The sequence below is a fragment of the Microtus pennsylvanicus genome, chromosome 21 (genome assembly GCF_037038515.1).
Source record: "Microtus pennsylvanicus isolate mMicPen1 chromosome 21, mMicPen1.hap1, whole genome shotgun sequence".
NCBI lineage: Eukaryota > Metazoa > Chordata > Mammalia > Rodentia > Cricetidae > Microtus > Microtus pennsylvanicus.
The window spans coordinates 17,259,207-17,279,973 of record NC_134599.1 but is presented as its reverse complement, the minus strand read 5'-3'; the positions used below and the strand labels follow the sequence as shown (position 1 = coordinate 17,279,973).

General features: G+C 48.9%; 1 protein-coding gene across 1 annotated transcript in view; it reads left to right on the top strand.

Moving 5' to 3' along the window:
* The window catches only part of Kif3c (kinesin family member 3C), a 41,744-nt gene extending 21,812 nt beyond the window's left edge, over positions 1–19,932 (top strand). Inside the window, exons 3-9 of the mRNA XM_075955251.1 lie at positions 1,168–1,269; positions 1,830–1,952; positions 2,966–3,084; positions 4,099–4,215; positions 17,744–17,852; positions 17,993–18,165; positions 18,610–19,932. Of these exons, the coding sequence (XP_075811366.1) occupies positions 1,168–1,269; positions 1,830–1,952; positions 2,966–3,084; positions 4,099–4,215; positions 17,744–17,852; positions 17,993–18,165; positions 18,610–18,703 (837 nt within the window). The 3' untranslated portion in view covers positions 18,704–19,932. The remainder of the gene's footprint in view (positions 1–1,167; positions 1,270–1,829; positions 1,953–2,965; positions 3,085–4,098; positions 4,216–17,743; positions 17,853–17,992; positions 18,166–18,609) is intronic.
* The last annotated feature ends 835 nt before the right edge of the window (positions 19,933–20,767 follow it).

Sequence of the window (20,767 nt, the reverse complement as noted above, 5' to 3'; positions counted from 1 at the left end):
AGGGAGCTCCTGGCTGTTGAGGGTTCTGTCAGCCCCTGTGTTTGTGAGCCATGCAGAAAGGAGGTGAGGTTCTGATACTGTGGCTGAGGGGGAATGCATGGCTTGCCGGGCCTTCAGCTTAGTGGGCAGACCAGGAGTTTTGCAGGTTGTGTCTAAAGCTCAGGGAGCCTCTGGGGCCTCATTTTGTCCCCTGTTGCTGGGGAGTCTCTCCCTTGGGTTGTTCTGATTTCCTCAGCAGCCCAAGATTAGACCAAGATTTCCTGCTGCCCCAGCGATGAGCTGTCTTCCTGAGTCAGGAACCACGAAGTCCAAGGGCTGGGCTGCCCAGTGGCTGCCTTTTCTCCTCCTGCCACATGCCATCTGGGGCCTGGTTGCCAGGAATAGATTGCCACCCACCCTCCTCACAGGCATGGTGACCCAGCCATTCCTTCGTATCCATAGCAAAGAGATTGGGTGCCTTATATTCATTCCTTAAAGATCCTGTCCACAATGGAAGCTCTGTGCTACTGCTCTAAAGGCTGGAGGAGGAAGCTCAATCCCCACTGACAGCTACAAGGCTTCTTCTGGACAGGTCTTACGTCCACTCCTAGAAGGATCGCAGGAAAGAGGAGCAGAGTCTCTGCTTTGTGGTCCCTCTTGGAGTGGAAGCAAGAGGATCAGGAGTTTAAGTTTATCCTTGGCTCTGTTACATGAAGGAGGAGAGAGCGAGAGCGAGAGCGAGAGCGAGAGCGAGAGCGAGAGAGAGAGAGAGAGAGAGAGAGAGAGAGAGAGAAAGAGAGAGAAGATCTCTTAAGGTCAACAGGCATGATGTCACATACATGCCATCCCAGCACTCGGGTGGCAGAAGCAGGATTGCCACAAGTTCCAGGCTAGCCTGATCTACATATAGGTTAACCTGATCTACATAATAAGTTCTGGCTAGCCAACGCTACACAGTGAGATCCTTTCTCAACAAATCAAAACAAAAAAACAACAACAAAAGCAACCAAACCAATAAAGCTACGTGTGGTGGTTCACACTTGTAATCCTGGCCATCCTCTACTGCATAGAAGGGTTGAGATTAGTCTGAACCACATGTGACCCTGTGACCAACAAACAAACAAAAATCCCAAATTGTTATGCCATGGACCATTGCCAGTCCATCTCTGAACCCCATTGTATCCTCAGGCCATGGAGAGCAAGCTGCTCATCGGCGGAAGGAACATCATGGATCACACCAATGAGCAGCAGAAGATGCTGGAACTGAAGCGGCAGGAGATTGCTGAGCAGGTGAGGCTGCTAGGCTTCAGGTTCCAGGAAGCGTGTGGCCTTGAGGTCATGTGTGGTGTAGGCTGGGCTGGGAATCCTGGAATTAGAACGCCGAGAACCCAGGCTAAGTCACTTGGATTCCGTGGGTCTGCCAGCTCAGCGTTTTCTCTTCGGGTGAGAAGAAGGGGTGGCTCTCCTCACAGTTAACCTCCATGAGACCCCTGGGCCTTCACTGCCAACTGTGTGATTATTTCCTAAGTCATCAAGTTCGTTTCCAATCAGCTGCGATGCTACAGGTAATGTCCCCAGGGTATGCCCGCTCTTAGTGCTGGGGTCTCCGTGCACACAGGCTCACACCTGGCATAGCTGTGTTCATTGAAGTTGAAAAGAGGGGTCTGTGTCCAGTGTTCCACTTAGAATTGTGAGGGACAGTAAGCACCAGCCGTGGGGTACCCCGACACCCGGGATTATGGTAAAGACAGGTCCTGTGTCAGGCAGAGTGAGCCAGCCCCTGTGCTCTTTAGCCTCCTCCAGTGGGCCTTGCTTTCCTGATGTGACCTCCTTGCCGTGCCTTGCCCTAGAAACGCCGCGAGCGGGAAATGCAGCAGGAGATGTTGCTCCGAGATGAGGAGACCATGGAGCTGCGTGGTACCTACTCGTCCCTGCAGCAGGAGGTGGAGGTCAAAACCAAGAAACTCAAGAAGGTAAGACGAGCGGCAGGGTAAACAGAGAGGGTGCCTCAAAGGCCCCTTCCCACTGCCCAGTCCCTGAGCTATATATACTGCCTGGGCTGATGGGGCGGGGGACAAAACCAGGGGGCAGGAGTCTGGTGTCAGGGTGGTCGTCGTCATGGTCATGGTTAACTTCTCTACTTTGAATGTCACCATTGAATCATAGCATTCAAGGACCTGGTCACCAGGATCCTGAAAATTCATGGAAAGATGTGACCTGGGATGGAGGTTTAGGGTAGGAAATTCCAGTGTGGACTCAGGGAAGAGCCAGGAGCGCCCCCAGGATTATTGTTGTGACCGCCTCAGAGCTGACCAGCCCAGGCCCAGGCCCTGTAGCGGGCACTAGAACATCACTGAGCTAGGAGGGAAATAGGAAAGCCGTTGCTGGCTTCCGTGCCCTCACTCTTGGGGATTTCTCAAATAGGTGGGAGTGGGGTGGGTTACCTTCCCAACCCACTCAGCCCCTGACTCCATGGGTCCTGGCTACCCCCACCCCCAAACAGGGTTTCTCTGTAGACCAGGCTGGCCTTGAATTTGGAGATCCGCCTGCCTCTGCCTCTCTAGTGCTGGGATTAAAGGTGTGGACCAGCACTGCCTGGCTAGTCTCCACTCTTCTTTTGGCCAGTTATGACTGTTTATTCAGTCTGTCCTGTGAAGAGAGGATGTTAGGCCAAAATTTCCCTCAGCTCTCTTTCAGTTTAAACACTGAGAGAGAGAGAGAGAGAGAGAGAGAGAGAGAGAGAGAGAGAGAGAGAGAGAGAGAGCACGCGCAGGCGCACGCAGGTAACAGCTTAAGGTTTCAGTGGGTGGGAGGGACCAAGCCACCACGGGGAGGTGGGACAGAGGTAGCCCTTGAAATAGCCCATGCTGATTGATAGTGATGGGCAGACATTCTGAGCTCATTCTGAGCCTAGGCCTGTGAAGCCCCAGGCTCCGGGGTTGGTGCCTGACTGAGCAGCCTCTGAGCCCCACCTGTGTGTGTCCAGCTCTATGCCAAGCTGCAGGCGGTGAAGGCTGAGATCCAGGACCAACACGAGGAGTATATCCGTGTGCGGCAGGACCTGGAGGAGGCGCAGAATGAGCAGACCCGGGAACTCAAGCTCAAGTAGGGCTGGCTCCTCTTCTGGTTCTGGGTACCCATGTCTCCCCAAATTCCTCAGGGCCTCTCTGAGAGATTCTTCTGAAAGCTATATTTTGATAATCTACTCACTTAAGTGTCCATTTTTGTTGAGTGCTTGTGGTTTTTTGTTTGTTTGTTTGGTTGGTTGGTTGGTTGGTTGGTTTTTCAAGACAGGGTTTCTCTGTGTAACAGTTCTGACTGTCCTGGAACTCTGTAGAACAGGCTGGCCTTGAACTCACAGAAATACGGGCGACTCTGCCTCCTGAGTGCTGGGATTAAAGGTGTGCACCACCACTGCCTGGCTTGAGTTTCTGTATTTTTTTTTATTTTTTTATTTTTTTGGACAGGGTCCTACTCTGTAGCTCAGGCTGTCTGGGAACTTTCAGCTATCCCCCTGCTTCAGCGCCCCAGTTGCTGGGTTGCCAGGTGTAGGCCACTTTGCCCAGCTTGTATGTCTCATGTGGTGGTCAGTGTATGGCATTGGGGAGTTTTTCTCTGTCACGCCCCCCCCCCCCCCGTCCCCTTTTTTGAGACTGGGTCTCTCACTGAACCTGGAGTTCATGACACAGGCCAGCTCTTAAGCTTGCTCCACTTCCTCAGTCTGGTTTGATGGCTCTGCTTTCCTCTGCCAAAGTGTAGGCTGAGCACTGGTTAAAGATAACTCAAAAGGCCCCGGCCCACAGTTTTTGCATTAGAAATAGTGGTCTTCGAGGTTCATTCTTTTTCTTTTCTTTTAAATTTTTTTTTGGGGGGTGTGTGTGTTTTGAGTCAGGGATTCTCTGTGTAGCTTTGGAGGCTGTCCTGGCACTTGCTCTGTAGACCAAGCTGGCCTCAAACTCACAGAGATCCGCCTGCCTCTGCCTCCACCACCGCCCAACCGACAAGTTCCATTATTTCTGTAGTGATGGCATCCCTTTTACCCCACCCCCTCTCTTCTCTGTTGCCTTTGTGACGGGGTCTCTCCCTCCCCTTCCCATTTCTGTCTGATTCCTGCTCCAGGTACCTCATCATTGAGAACTTCATCCCCCCCGAGGAGAAGAACAAGATCATGAACCGGCTCTTCCTGGACTGTGAGGAGGAGCAATGGAAGTTCCAGCCCCTGGTGCCAGCTGGAGTGTGAGTCCCTTCTGCCGTTTGTCTGGACCTAGAGATTTATGTGCTTCTCCTGGGATTGTGGGTGGCAAGGATCTTGAGACCCTGTCTCCAGAAAGACAGATGTTTGGGGCTTGAGGCATGCACATGGAGGATGGATTTCCCAGGCTCTAATCCTGTAAGGGGTCTCCATAAAGGAAGTATTCACCGGTCTGGGATGCCAAAGGAGCCTGTAAGAGGAGGTGCGTGTTGGAGGACGCACTTTGGTTTCCAATGTCGTAGCTCTGGTGTCATAGTTGGCTACTTCTGGTGGATACACAGTTGCAGAAATAGCAACCATTTTAATGTTTGCCCAGCTCTGCTCTCTCCGGTCTACATAAGAACACAGACAGAAGGTAAGTCGCACATTGTCTGAGCTTATGATCTGGAGGGAAAGACTGAGAGGTACAAGACCCGGGCACCAAAGAGGCCTGATCCTAGCTTCCCAGCTGGGTGATTCAGCAATTCCACCTGTTTCTACCGGGGAGCCCTTGGGTGCAGCCGCGTCAGTTAGCTGGGTGTGCAGCGCCCTCTGCTGGTATCCATATAGAACGAGGTTGACTATTCAAACCCACCAGAGTGCTTTACCCAGCTGGACCAAATCTGTATATAGCAATGGAAGGACAGTACTTCTCTGGATTCTTTACTCTCTGTATCCTAGGGGTGCTACTATCACGCAAGGCAGCAGGCTCCCCAAGGCTGGAGTGGAAGCTAATATGAGGTCTGTAGCGCCTCAACGCATTACGTGCCCGTTTAAACTGCCGGCTTTCTGAAAGTGCGGACCCCAAGTCCCCAGATGTGCTGCTAGTTGGATATAGCAAATTTACGAGTAATGACTTTTCAGTGGTGGCATTTTGCACTTTTAAACACCTTTTTTTTGTTTTTGTTTTTGTTTTTTTTCGAGACAGGGTTTCTCTATGGCTTTGGAGCCTGTCCTGGAACTAGCTCTGTAGACCCACCTTTTGTACCACGGGTGGTAGCACACACCTTTAATCCCAGCACTGGGGAAGCAGAGGCAAGAACTCTGATTTTGTGAGTTTGAGTCCAGGCCAGCCCAGAACTATGCAGAGAGATCCTATCGCAAAAGGAAAAACCAGCCGGGCGATGGTGGCGCACACCTTTAATCCCAGCGCTCGGAAGGCAGAGGCAGGCAGATCTCTGTGAGTTCGAGACCAGCCTGGTCTACAGAGCTAGTTCCAGGACAGGCTCCAAAGCCACAGAGAAACCCTGTCTCGAAAAACCAAAAAAAAAAAAAAAAAAAAAAAAGGAAAAACCAAATCAAAACATTGTCTTTCATCACCACAGCACAACAATCACTCTTAGGCGGTTTCCTACTGAGAGAATTCTTTTATAGATTATATCCACATTTTTCTCCAGCTCCTCAGTTATATAATTTATGGAAGTTTCCCTCCCTCCCTTCCTGAGATCATTATTACGTTTTATTACGTTTAATTGCCTGTTAGGTGTCCTATCTGAAATTGAGAGGAATACTCATTTTGTTTGTTTAGGGTTTTTTTGTTTTGCTTTTGTTTTTGTTTTTTGAGGCGAGAGTCACGCAATGTAGTGAAGATTGACCTAAAACTCACTGTGTAGCTCAGGATAGCTTTGAACTCCTGAGTGCTGGAATTCCTTGTGTGTACGACACTGTGTCCCACTTAGGGAGGGAACACCTAAGAACAGTGTGTGGCACCTATGATGATAATGCCGTAACAAAACCCATTCCTTTGTATTCTAACTTAATTTTTATTTAAAAACAAACTTTATTTTATTTTTTAATCCTGGATAAGCACTTTGTTTCTTTTTAAAATTTAATTAATTTTTTTTTATTACATTTAACTGTGTGGGGGGAGCGGCAGGCACGCATGCCAGAGCTTTCCTTTGAATGCCAGAGGACAGCTCATAGAGGGCAATCCTTTCTACCGTGTGAGTCCAGGGACTGAACTCAGCTTGCAGGCCAAGGCACAAGTGCCTCTACCTGCTGAGCCATGTCACCAACCCCCTTTTTTATGTATTACTTTTTAAAAATGTATTACTCTTGTGTGTGGGTGAGTGTGTACATGATTTGTGTGTGGCCACACATGTGTCATAGCATGCATCTGGAAGTGAAAGTGTAATTTTGTGAAATTGGTTCTTTTCTGTTTTGCTTTTTTTTTTTTCCTGAGACAGGCTCTTTCTTTGTGTAGCCCTGACTGTCCTGGAACTAGATGTATAGGTTAGGGGGCCTCAAACTCAGAGATCCACCTGCCTCTTGTCTCCCAAGTGGAGTAAAGGCTTACAACACTGAGTTTGAGGCTAGCCTGGTCTACAAAGCAAGTTCCAAGAGAGCCTGGGCTGTTACACAGAGGAATCCTGTCTCAAAAAAACAAAACAAAGTTATTCCCCACCACTGCTTGGCCCGTGGGGTTGGTTTTTGCATGGGTTCTGGAGATCTAACATTGCCACAAGGCTGTCGTGGCGAGTGCCTTTACCCCTGAGCCATCCCACTGGCCCCCAAAAGAGCCACTTGAAATAATATTTGGGGGGTAGCAAAATGGCTCAGGGGATAAGGGTGCCTGCAGCTATGCCTGACAACCTAAATTCAATTCCCAGGTGGAGGGTGAGAACCAGCTCCCACAGATTGTCCTCATGTGTACTAGGCAAAGCTCTTTAGCAATTGAGCTATTTCCCCAGCTCTCCGTTGCCCTTCTTAAGCAAAGAAAGTCTCAGAAGGACAGGGTTCTTCTCTTTGGTATTGGACACCCTGAAGCTAGTCTTTCCTCCAGCACTCCAGGCTGTTAGTTCGCCTTTATGTACTGCTCTTTGTTGTGGCTGTGTTTTCTTTCTTTTTTGAGATGGGATTTCGTGTAACCAGGCTGTACATCTCTAAGCAATCCCATGATCCCCTTTTTCTTTTTATGTAGTTTAGGCTGACCTAGAACACCGGGTCCTCCTGCCTCCGTCTCCCAAATCTGGGATTATAGGCTCCAGCCACCATTCTTCGATGATTCTGTTTTTGAGACAGGCTCTCACTAGGTAGCCTAGGCTAGCCTTGATCCTAGTCTCAACCTTCCCAGGGCTGGGTTTGCAAGACTGTGACAATTTTTTTTTCAATTCTTTCTTTAACTTATTTTACATCTTTCTGTGTATGAGTGTTTTTCCTGCCTATCTATCTGTACATCATGTGCTTTCTTGGTGCCCACAGAGACCCTAAGAGCATAAGTATAGGCTCCCCTGTGACTACTGTTTTGGTGCTAGGACTCAAATCTGGGTAGAGCCGTAGCCAGTGTTTTTATTTGTTTTTTTTTAATTTATTTATTATGCATCAGATCTCATTATAGATGGGTGTGAGTCCTCATGTGGTTGCTGGGAATTGAACTCAGGACCTCTGAAACAGCAGTCAGTTCTCTTAACCTCTGAGCCATCTCTCCAGCCCTAGCCAGTGTTTTTAACTACTGAGTGGTCTTTCCAGATCCTTTTCTTTGTTCTTTCTTTTTAATTTTGAAAGCAGTTGGTGGTTAGAATAATAAGAAAAGAAAACAATTCATCATTGAAGTCCCAGTTGTGACTGTGAGCCCACAGAGAATCCCAAAGGGTGGGCCGAGGGCAGGGAGTGGTAGCTACCTCCCCTACCCCAAGCCTCAGATCTGCCCCATTAGCTCTGCTTTCACAACTGGAGGCGAGGCGGGGGGGGGGGGGGGGGGGGGGGGGGGGGGGGGTCGTGGGGGGTAGGGAAGGCCTTGAACGTGGTTTTCCTGTCACTGGGATGCTCTGGAATCCGAGGCTGTGGAAGGAACCCCCTCCTTTCCTTCCCTGTCTGCTCCCGCAACTCCCAAACGTGCCTGGAGCCAGGCTGAGAACACAAAAGCCCGATCTCCCAGGAGCGCCTGCGGATCATGGGGCATTGTTCTACGCTCCGCTCAAGTGTTGGCTTTGCTGGGGCCTGTGGGATTCTGGGCTGAGAACACTGAAGACTGCACAGAGAGGAAAGACATTGTTTGGAACGAATCACCTAAGGTCATGCTGTCTCTTTGGAAAGCTTTTGTTAGAAGGGGCCTCCCTCTAACATGTGAAGGACGACATCACCCCCACCCAGCCCCTCTCTCCAAAGCAAGGAGCCATTGTTACCGTGGGACAATGTTTAGACATGCCTATGTCCGCTTATTTGGGAAGTCTGCCCCCTTATTCCTTTTCTCCTTTCTGCCTCTTTCACTATCATAATTTTGATTGAAGTTGCCTTGAAAGCAAATTTTTTGCATATTCTGGTTTCATTTTAAATTTCAAATAAACTTTCTTTCTAGGGCTGGAGGGATAGCTCAGTGGTAGGGCATTTACGTAGTGTATCTGAAGGCTTGTGTTCAATTCTACTACAAAAAAACCCCCCAAAACTTCGAGTATTGACTGTACTTAAAGAGAAAGTATCTCCTAAGGGTTCTCTATCAGCCGTGGCCCTTTGCTCCTAGCTTATACTCCACACGTTGTATTGTGACGAGAACTTTGGCCTCTGCAAGTCCAGTCATGATAAATTCTTTGCAGTCATCACAATACTGCTGAGGACACTGAACTTGGATTGAAAACAGTCTGAGTTTGGGGTCTAGTGAGGTGGCTCAGCCGGCAAAGGCACTTGCTGCTAAATCCGAGGACATGAATTCAGTTCCTGGAACTCACATGGTAGAAAGATAAAACCAATTCCCCCAAATTCTCTGACCTCAACGTGGATGCCGCAGCTCATATGCTTGCACACTCACATAAATAAAATGTGATATGTATTTTTTTTAAAAAAATTCTGAATTTTGGTTCTTACTTTGCCACAGGAGAAAGCAGTTTGGTTTGGTCTTTTTATTTATTTATTTATTTATTTATTTATTTGTATTTTAAAGATTTACTTATTTATCATGTTTACAGTGTTCTGCCTACATGTATCCCTGCAGGCATGAGGAGGGTACCAGATCTCATTACAGATGGTTGAGATCTCATTACAAATGGTTATGAGTCAGCATGTGGGTGCTGGGAATTGAACTCAGGACCTTTGGAAGAGCAGGTAGTGTTCTTAACCTCTGAGCCATCTCTCCAGCCCTTGATTTAGTTTTAAAGACCATTCTTTCTATATTTCTCAGGTAGGCCCTGAACTCCTGGCATTAAAGGATTGTTTTCCCTTAGCTCCTCAAGCTTCTGATACCACAGGCACATGCTGCCATGTTCGACTTTGAGACATGCTCATTATTTATGTATTTATCTATTCATGTATTTCTGTTAGCCCTTTTGCTCAGTAGCCCTGGTTGGCCCTGACTATAGCCTGTAGTTCAGGGTTGACCTTGAACTGGTCCTCCTGCCTCTGCCTCCCAAGTGTCACCCTTAACCAGTGAAAACACTCTTTTGTTTTGACTTTTGTTTTTTCAAGACTGAGCTTCTCTGTGTAGCCCTGGCCACCTGGAGCTCACTCTGTAGACCAGGCTGGCCTCAAACTCACAGAGATCCACCTGCCTCTGCCTCCTGAGTGCTGGGATTAAAGGCGTGTGCTACCACTGACTGAACCTGACTTTCAGTCAGTAAAATGGAAATACTACTGTCTGCCTTGCAGAGCTGTGAGGTTGCCCTGAGACAAGTGTGGAAGGTTCCAGGCCTGAGCCAGTCATAAAGGATCTGATTTGTGCTGTATTTAGGATTGAAGCCGGGGTAAACTCTATCAACCGAGCTGGTAGTCCCAGCCAGCTCCCACCTCCCCTCAGTTTGCATTAATTTTTTGAGACAGGGTCTCCTGTAGACCAGGCTGGCCTTAGACTTACTCTGTAGCCAAGGATAACTTTGACCTTCTCAGCCTCCTGCTTCTACCCTCTGAGCACCAGGACACAGGCATGAGCTACCTACCACACCTGTCTCCAGATTCCAGTTTCACAAGAGCATTCTTCCCATCCCACAGGGGGAAATAAAAGTAAACTGGGTTTTTTGAATCTTGGTAAGACCGTTCCTCAAGTCATACATGGCGGCTCACAGCTGTAATATTAGTCCTCCGGATGATGACCTCATGTTTGAAGTTAACCTAGGCTACACTGTAAATTCCAGGCCAGCCTGGGCTACATTAAGACCTTCTCTCACAAAAGTATGTGTGTGATAGGGGACCATGAGATGGCTCAGCATATAGAGGCATTGGCCACCAAGCCAGATGGCTGGCGTTTGATCCTTGGGACCACACTATAGGGGGACAGACCTTCTCCCATAAACTGTCCTCTAATCTCCATACTGGTGCCCTGACACTTGTGCTCTTACCCCAATTAAATAAATAATTTAAATTATTTTTAAAGTGTCGGGCAGTGGTTGTGCAGAGGCAAGCGGATCTCTGTGAGTTCGAGGCCAACCTGGTCTACATAGTAAGTTCTAGGACAGCCAGGGATACACTGAGAAATCTTGTCTCAAAGAACCAATAAACAAAAAAACAAACAAAGTGAGACTTCACAGGCTTGTGAGAATTGAGAAGAAGAGGAGACAAGGAAGAGTGCAGCCGTGCAGGGCAATGCAGCGAGGTGGGCACGTGAGCTGTGGAGAAAACGTGACCAGATCACAAAAAAGGCCCATCTGTTGCCCTGGGTGTGTGAGGAGGACCACAGGGAGCACACCAGTGATGCTGGATTGCCCTGGGTGTGTGTGGAGGACCACAGGGAGCACACCCAGTGATGCTGGATTGCCCTGGGTGTGTGTGGAGGACCACAGGGAGCACACCAGTGATGCTGGATTGCCCTGGGTGTGTGTGGAGGACCACAGGGAGCACACCCAGGGATGCTGGATTGCCCTGGGTGTGTCTGTGAGGAGGACCACAGGGAGCACACCAGTGATGTTGGATTGCCCTGGGTGTGTGTGTGTGTGTGTGGAGGACCACAAGGAGCACACCAGTGATGCTGGATTGCCCTGGGTGTGTGTGGAGGACCACAGGGAGCACACCAGTGATGCTGGATTGCCCTGGGTGTGTGTGGAGGACCACAGGGAGCACACCCAGGGATGCTGGATTGCCCTGGGTGTGTGTGTGTGGAGGACCACAGGGAGCACACCAGTGATGTTGGATTGCCCTGGGTGTGTGTGTGTGTGTGTGGAGGACCACAAGGAGCACACCAGTGATGCTGGATTGCCCTGGGTGTGTGTGGAGGACCACAGGGAGCACACCAGTGATGCTGGATTGCCCTGGGTGTGTCTGTGAGGAGGACCACAGGGAGCACACCAGTGATGCTGGATTGCCCTGGGTGTGTGTGTGAGGAGGACCACAGGGAGCACACCAGTGATGTTGGATTGCCCTGGGTGTGTGTGTGGAGGACCACAGGGAGCACACCCAGTGATGGTGGATTGCCCTGGGTGTGTCTGTGAGGAGGACCACAGGGAGCACACCAGTGATGCTGGATTGCCCTGGGTGTGTGTGGAGGACCACAGGGAGCACACCCAGTGATGCTGGATTGCCCTGGGTGTGTGTGTGTGTGGAGGACCACAGGGAGCACACCAGTGATGCTGGATTGCCCTGGGTGTGTGTGTGTGTGGAGGACCACAGGGAGCACACCAGTGATGCTGGATTGCCCTGGGTGTGTGTGTGAGGAGGACCACAGGGAGCACACCAGTGATGCTGGATTGCCCTGGGTGTGTGTGTGTGGAGGACCACAGGGAGCACACCAGTGATGCTGGATTGCCCTGGGTGTGTGTGTGAGGAGGACCACAGGGAGCACACCCAGTGATGCTGGATTGCCCTGGGTGTGTGTGTGTGTGGAGGACCACAGGGAGCACACCAGTGATGCTGGATTGCCCTGGATGTGTGTGGAGGACCACAGGGAGCACACCAGTGATGCTGGATTGCCCTGGGTGTGTGTGTGTGTGGAGGACCACAGGGAGCACACCAGTGATGCTGGATTGCCCTGGGTGTGTGTGGAGGACCACAGGGAGCACACCAGTGATGCTGGATTGCCCTGGGTGTGTGTGGAGGACCACAGGGAGCACACCAGTGATGCTGGATTGCCCTGGGTGTGTGTGGAGGACCACAGGGAGCACACCAGTGATGCTGGATTGCCCTGGGTGTGTGTGTGAGGAGGACCACAGGGAGCACACCCAGTGATGCTGGATTGCCCTGGGTGTGTCTGTGTGTGGAGGACCACAGGGAGCACACCCAGTGATGCTGGATTGCCCTGGGTGTGTGTGTGTGTGTGTGGAGGACCACAGGGAGCACACCCAGTGATGCTGGAGGCCTGCTTTCAGAGTAAGAGAAGAAAGGGTCGGGGAGAGGAGAGCTAGAGAAATGGCTCAGTGACCGAAAGCAGAGAATCTGAGTTCAAGTCCAGAACCCACATCAGGCAGCTTACTACTGCCTGTAACTCCAGTTGCAGGGGGATGCCTCTGACCTCTTCGGTCACATGCATACATACATACACATATTCACACACTCATACACACTCACACAGAGACACACATAAACACACACACATAATTAAAAATCCTTGAGAAAGAAGAGAATGATTAGAAACAACTAATAATGAGAACAGTGTCAACCTTTGAAATGGAGCCCACAGTTAAAGTTTCATTTTAATAACATTACTTATTTACTTTGTTTGTTTGCTTGTTTGTTTGTTTTTTGAGACAGGGTTTCTCTTTGTTGCTTTGAAGACTGTCCTGGAACTCACTCTGTAGACCAGGCTGGCCTCGAACTCAAAGAGATCTGCCTGCCTCTGACTCCCAAGTGCTAGGATTAAAGGCGTGCACCACCACCGCCCGGCAATTTATTTACTTTTATTTTGTTTGATGCGTATGGGTGTTTTGCCTGCATGAATGTCTGTACCACTTCTGTGCCTGCTGTCCACAGGGGCTAGAAAGAGGGCAATGGATTCTCTGGAATTGGAGTTCCAGACAGTTGTGAGCCACCATGTGGGTCCTGGGAATCAAACCTGGGTCCTCTGCAAGAGCAGTAAATGCTCTCAACGAGACCCATCTTTCCAGCCCCTCTACTATTAACTTTTCAGTTAGAGTTTCATGGAGCCCAGACTGGCTAGTGGCTCACAAACTTGTTATGCCACCAAAGATGACCTTAACCTTCTTCCCTTCCTGCCGCTGCCTCCTGAGTGTCTGCATTCCAGGAGTATACCACTGTGCCTGGTATATGTGGTCCAGAAAATGGAGCCTAGGATTTTGACCATTCTAAGCAAAAATTCTATCAACTGAGCTACATCTCCAGCCCCAGGTTTTTAATATTTAATATTAAATGTCTTTACTGTTGAAGAGAAAAGTTACGATGTTAGTCATTGATAAGAGATCCTAACCAGATGTTTGGGATCTGCTGAACATATTAACTGTCATTCTGGTCCCTTGGAGGTGTGGATTACTAGAGTTAGGTCCCAGCCCTGGGCTATCAGACACAACCTGTTTGTAGCGTAGGGATTGATCTTGGAAGTAGGCCTGGGGCAGGAGAGAGTGTGGATGGGAGTCCTAGTTATAGACTCCCATTCCCAGCCCCTCCCGCCAGCAGGCCGCCCAGAATAACCAGGCAACTTCATTGGGTCAGACTGCCAGTTCCTGCAGACTGGCCGCTCTACCTGCTTGGCCCTGCTCTTCTGTCCTATTCCCTGAGCCTGAGTTTCCAAAGACTCTCTGTGGCCCCGGCATGTCCCCAACATGAATCCCAAGACAATAGACAACAGACAGGATAGAAAGAGTGCTTGGGAAGATTCAGATTTCTGGGGTTGCTAATCGAATGACCTTAGGTACCAAGGGTTCTTGACCTTTCTAAGCCTGTCTCCCTGTTTCATCCACACCATAGGAGCATTTTAGAAAATTCAAGAGACGGGCTGGAGAGATGGCTCAGAAGTTAAAAGAACTGACTGCTGTTCCGGAGGTCCTGAGTTCAATTCCCAGCAACCACATGAAGGCTCACACCCATCTATAATGAGAACATTATATACGTAACAAATAAATTATTAAAAAAAAGAAAGTTCGAGAGATGTGCATACCTTGTCACCGATAGTTGGTTTCCTAGCTCTCTCTCTTTCTTCTCTGTGGTGTGATGAGGCATTGCCAGCAGCCTGCTGTGCAAGGCTGGCATTAAAGCTGCCTCTCCGCTTCCTTAGCCTCTGGGAACAAAATGAAATGGGGCTTTTAAAGCCTTCTTGTTCCTCGTTTCCATTTGTAAAGAGGCCCAATTGGGACCACTAAGTGGGGTCCAGCACTTTTTAGTATGTATAATAAACTAAATTCCAGGACTGTAACTTCTCAGAGTTGGAGAGATGGTTGTCTCAGTAGCAGCTGTGAGGACCCGAGTTCAGATCCGCAGCACCCATGTAAAAAGCCAGGCATGGTGGCACATGCTTGCAATCCCAGCACCGGAGAGACAGAGAAAGGAGGCTCCTGAAGGCTTGCAGCGCAGCAAGTCTGGCCTAGTCCAGAGCTCGACAAACTCTAGGTTCAGAGCCTGCCTCAAAAAAAAAAAAAAAAGATGGAAGGTGTCGTTTCATTGCTGCAGTGAAACACTCTGACCCATGGCAAGAAGGGAGGAAAAGGTTTATTTCAGCCCTTCCTTCCAGGTAACAATCCATCACTGATGGAAGTTAGAGCAGAAACGCAAATAGGAGGAGCCTGGAGACAGGACCTGATGCAGAGGCCACGGAGGAGTGCAGCTTACTGGCTTCTCCCCGTGGCCTGTTCAACCTGCTTTTTCATAGAACCCAGAAGTGGCCGCACTCACAATCCTTTTGGCCCACTCCTGTCAATCACTGATGAAGAAAATGCCCTACAGACTTGCCTACAGCCCCATCTTATTGAAGCGTTTGTCTCAATTGCGGTTCTCTCCTCTTTAGTGACTCCAGCTTGTGTCAAGGACAGAGAGTAACCGAAAAAGACACTCAGTGTCCACCTCTGGTCTCCACACCTCTGCAGTGGACAAATATGCACTTGCACCCCACACACATGCTCACACACACACACACACACACACACACGCTCCACTAAAAATGTAACTTCTCATTCCTTGCCTATAGAATGCAAATTCGCTTGGGGGTTTCTGTACAGCTAGTTTTACGCAGGGACAGAATGTGCTGTCTGGGAGTTACCATGGCTCCTTCCTGTCTTCTTCCTTCCAATGTGACCTATTGAATTTTTATTGCTCATTTGATTTGTGTCTTTACTTGAATTAGCAGATGGAGTGAATTCACAGCCCTGTGTTAGCCCTTGCAATGCTTTGTGCTGAGTGCTTGTCTGGTTGAATCCCAGCAGTTCTGAGGGGATGACATTGTTAGAGGCCAGGGACAGTGAGCTCCTTCCCAGGGTGACCCAAATGTAAGGGGATGAGACAGTGTTCAAACCCAGGTCTTACGTCACTCCCAAACCTGTGCCCTCTGTTCTTTAAATCGGACACTACTTTCTTGTCTTCTCTGTCTGCTCTCGTTTGTTTTGAGTGTGTACAATATTAGGTTATATTCGTCAAGCTGCTGAGGGAAGAACTCTGCTGTATGCACACAGTAGTCATGGCTGTAATCTAGGCACTGTGGAAACTGAGGCAGGATGAGCAAGATTACAGGAAGATGAAGAGTTTGCAGCCAGCTCAAGCTACATAGCAAGACCCTGTATCACAAAAACGTTTAGGCTGAGTGTGGTTGCCCATGCCTGTGATCCTAGAATTTGGGAGGTAGAGGCAGGAAGATGAAGAGCTGAAGGCCAGCCATCGTGATATAGGACTGTCTCAAAAAAATATAATAATAATAAAATGAAAAGTTAAGGATATATCAGCTGGTAGACCACTGCCTATCAGGCATGAAGCCCTGGGTTTGATCCCTAGCACCAAATAGTGACATGAATTACCACACACCTATAATCGCTGCACTGGGAAGGCAGAAACACAAGGATCCAAAGTTCAAGGTCATTCTCTGTTATGTAATGAGTTTGAGGTCACCCTGCCCTAGGTGAGGTTCAGTCTCAATAAAGCAAAACAAAACAGAGATGGGTCAAGCGGCACATTACAAAAAATATTCTTTTTTTATTTTATTTTTTTCCAGTCAGGGTTTCTCTTTGTAGCCCTGGTTGTCCTGGAACTCGCTCTGTAGACCAGGCTGGCCTCAAACTCAGACATCCACCTGCTTCTGCCTCCCTAGTGCTGGTATGAAAGGCGTGTGCACCACTGCCTGACTTTTATTTATTTACTTAATATGTATGAATGTTTTTCTTGCATGTATTTATGTGCACTGTGTTCCTGCCTGGTGTCCTTGGAAGCCAGAAGAGGGTAATTTGGTCCTGTGCAGCTGGAATTGGACAGCTGTCACCTGCCATATGAGTGTGCTAAAAAACCAGTCTGGGTCCTCTGCAAGAGTGTAACTGCCCCAGTGGAGCCATCTCACCAGCCCTACTTTTTTTTGGCTGATTTATTTATTTGTTTGTTTATTATTTGTTTTGAAACAGAGTCTTACTGTGTAGCCCTGGTTAGCCTGGGAAAGTTAAGCCAGGCTGACCTCAAACTCACAGAGCTCTGCCTGCTTCTGTCTCTTCCAGTACTGGGATTACGCGTGCACCATCACACCCAGCTAGCTTATTTTTCAATCTTTGTTTCTGTGTATATCAGTTTTTTCCCTACATGTATGCCTGTGCACTGAATGCGTGCAGTGGCCAGAAGAAAGTATCAGCTCCCTTAGAACTGGAGTTACGGGTGATTGTGAGCTGCCATGTGGGTGCTGGGAACTGAGCCTGAGTCCTCTGGCAGAGTAGCCGGTGCTCTTAACCAGAGCCAGCCCTTACCTTACCTTTTTGAGACAGGTTTTATTTCCAAACCTGTTAAACTAGACTAACTGGTGAGCATTCTCCAGAAACCTTTCCAGCTCCTGCCTCCCCAACCCTGGAACCACAGCCTTTTATCACCCTGTGTAGCTTTTTGTTTTTGTTTTTGGAGACAGGGTTTCTCTGTGTAACAATCCAGACTGTCCTGGAACTTACTCTATAGACCAAGTTGGCCTTGAACTCACAGAGATCCACCTCCTCTGCCTCCGGAGTCCTGGGATTAAAGGCGTGCGCCACCACCACCACCGCCCAGCCCCTGTGTAGCTTTTTACGCGGGTGCTATCTCAAGACAGAAGACAGTCTCCATTTCTCCACTCCCACGTGTCTGTGTGTTCTGTTTTCATTGTACCGGGAATTAAACATAAGGCCTTGGACATGGCAAGCAAGTATTCTACCATTGGCTACATCCATGGCTCCTGTCCTACCTTTTTTTTTGTTTGTTTGTTTTAGACAAGATCTCACGAAGCCCCCGACTGATCTTGAACTCACTCTGTAGCTGAAATAATCTTGAACTCTTGATCTTCCTGCTGGAACCACAAGCATGCACCTCCATATCTGGCCTCATTTAACCATTCTATGGGTGTGTTTGCGTGTGCCGAGGTACACATCACATGTGTGCACACACCTGTGGATGTACGAGGACAACCTCAGGTGTCATTATTACGCACCGTCCATCTTTTGCTTGAGACAGAGTCCCGGAAAATCTAAAAGCCCACTAAACCAACAGTAAATTCATTCTAATATTCCATTTTCCCTATAGGAATAACAGTCAAATGAAGAAGCGGCCAACTTCTGCAGTGGGCTACAAGAGACCTATCAGCCAGTATGCTCGGGTTGCCATGGCAATGGGGTCCCATCCCAGATACAGGGTAAGAAGCTGGGAAGTAGAAGCCAGGGAAGGGATACTCACAGCAAATACGCCATCTAAATATCCATCACCCTCACGACACCCAAGGTCCAGTGCCTGGAATATACCACTGCTCACGGCTGATGTACCATTTTACCACAGGCTGAAAATATTATGTTTTTGGAATTGGATGTTTCCCCACCGGCTATCTTTGAGATGGAATTTTCTCATGACCAAGAACAAGATCCACGGGTACTACACATGGAGAGGCTCATGAGGTTGGACAGCTTTCTGGAAAGACCTTCCACGTCTAAAGTGCGAAAGTCAAGATCATGGTTAGTACCACTATGGTCAGCGTGAGCCCTGGACTTCAGGAAGCAGTGGGACGGTACGGGTTGGTCAAGGCTGTAGACGGTTTGAGTGGCAGCCAGAGAGTGTGGGAGGGAAAGGGAAAAACCCTCGCCCTTCAATCTACAGTGGTACCTGTGGGCAGGATATGATGGTACAACCGTGTGGCACAGTAGCCTGCCAATGGTGGCGCACACCTTTAGTCCCAGCATTGGGAGGCAGAGGCAGATGGATCTCTGTGAGTTTGAGACCAGCCTGGTCTACAGAGTGAGTTCCAGGATAGCCAGAGCTGCTACATAAAGAGAAACCCTGTCTCAAAATCTGGGGGGAAAAAGGCTGGGGCTGGGGTGGGAAGGAAAGGAAAACCCTTGAATTTCTGTCCTCTGGTTTTTCTGATCCCTGCTTTGGTCTGTCTCATTGCTTCTGCACAGGTGCCAGAGTCCTCAGCGGCCTCCACCCTCCACCGCTCATGCCAACATGGCCTCTGCTCCTCTGCACCCCGCAACGGCGGTAGACCATGATTGACGGCCTTCAGTCAGGCTGCCCGTCATACAGACTCCTAGGACAGGGCAGCCAACCTTGGTTCATCGCATCTGATGCTTGGTGCGCGTGTATGTGTGTGTGTGTGTGGTATGTACGCACGCATGTATGTGTGTATGTGTATGTGTGTGTGTGTGTACTAGTGCGTGTGAAGGGGTGAGAAACTGGCAGGTGGTGCCTCTGCCTGTTTTCTGTGTCTCCTTTATTTAATTCGTGTTATTTATTCATGGAGCTTGGTTAGTGAGGAGAGATCCCCTCGCCTGAGCTGCCTGGGCCTGCCGGGGTCACTGCATTGCCTCCTTTTCTTCTGGCTGGGTAGATACCTCAGTCAGGCCCCAAAGCTCCTCATGTCACCTGCCTCCAGAAGGGAAGACGGCTAGTGCCTGAGAAGACAGTGCTTCCTTTTCCCGTCCATCCCATAGTCCCCATCTTCTTGGCCGATGGTGAGCAGCCCTGATGCTCTCTGGGGCTGGAAAACTGCTGATGTCCATTGAGGGCAAGAGGTATCCTAATAGCACTGGGCCTGTACTCCTGGCGGACTGAGCTTTGCCCTCCTCTTTCTGGGCCCCAGACTCTTCCCGCCTCCAGGGCTCTTTCCCAAGGACTTCCAGTAGCCTCCCTGAGACTCATCCCAGGATCTCCCCACCTTGGCAAGAACTCATGGCTTCCCCAACTCCACTTCATTTCCAGCCCTCTCCACCCTTGTACTGGGAATTGTGAGCCAAGCAGTTGTTGCCACGATGAGACCTACAGGAAACGGAACAGTGTGGAAAGAATGCGGATTGTCATCAAGGGAAGTCCCCTCTCAGGTCCCTTTGTTTCTGTCTACTCCAAGAAGTTTCTTTGGTGAACAAACCACCTGTCCTCATGTGAGGTGTGGCTTCTCCCTGCTTTGATCACTGTTCCCCGAAGCTGCCCGATCTCAGTCCCTAGTGGAAAGAATCGGTGTCATTCTGCCCCTTACTAAACGCAGATAGCAACACCCCTCGCTTTTCTCCTTCGACTAGTACAAGAAACTCACCCAGGCACAATCTTTGCCAGATTTACCTATTACCCCTCTTTCCTAGTCACATCTTGGGGGAACACTGTTTTGTTGAAAACTGATCCATTCTTTACTCCTTGTGTGAACTGGCCTTCCTCACCTTCCTTTGTGACAGCCCCAAATGTCTCCAGGTATTGCAAGTAATAAGTAAATTTCTATTTTAAAAAGTTAATTTTCATTGACCTTTATTTTTTACATGCAATATAAAACTTATTTTTTTAAGATTTATTTTTCATTATTTTTCAACTACGTATGTCTGTACATGAATGCAGAGGCCAGAGGTATGGACCCCCTTGGAGCTGGAATTACAGGTGGTTGTGAGCCACCTAACATGAGTGCTGGGAATTGAACTCAGGTCTTCTGGAAGAGCAATATGTGCTCTTAACGGCTGAGCCATCTCTAGCTCCTCTCTTTCTCTCTCTTTTTAAGGTAGGATCTTTCTGTATAGCCCTGGCCCGCTTTTAGGATCCACTTGTTCTGTGGCCACCCTTGCCTCAAATTTGAGGCATGCCTGCCTCGACTTCCCAGGCGCTGGGATTATAGATGTGAGCCCCAATACCCAGTTTTTATTTTTAAAACGTTTTATATATATATGCAACCCCACAGAGTTGCTTAGAGTCACTCAGGCTGAGGTAGAATTGCCAATGAGAATAGCCCATTCTATGTAAGAAAACCATATTTCAAACAGAAAAAAAAAATCAAAGCTGGAGAGATGGTTCCATGATTGACAGTACTTGCTGTTCTTCCAGAGGGACCCAAGTTGAGTTGCCAACATCCACGTTAGGCAGCTCCAGGGGATCTGACAACCTCTTCTGGGCTCTGCGGGTGACCTGCACATACATGCACATACCCACCTAGAGACACAGACTTACACTTAACTAAAGATGAAATGAATTTCTCACATTCGGGTTTGACCTGAGCATGGTGGTACATGCTCTCCTGTAATTCCAGCACCTAGGAGATGGAGGTAGGTGGATCAGAAGTTCAAAGTCTTCCTTGGATCCATG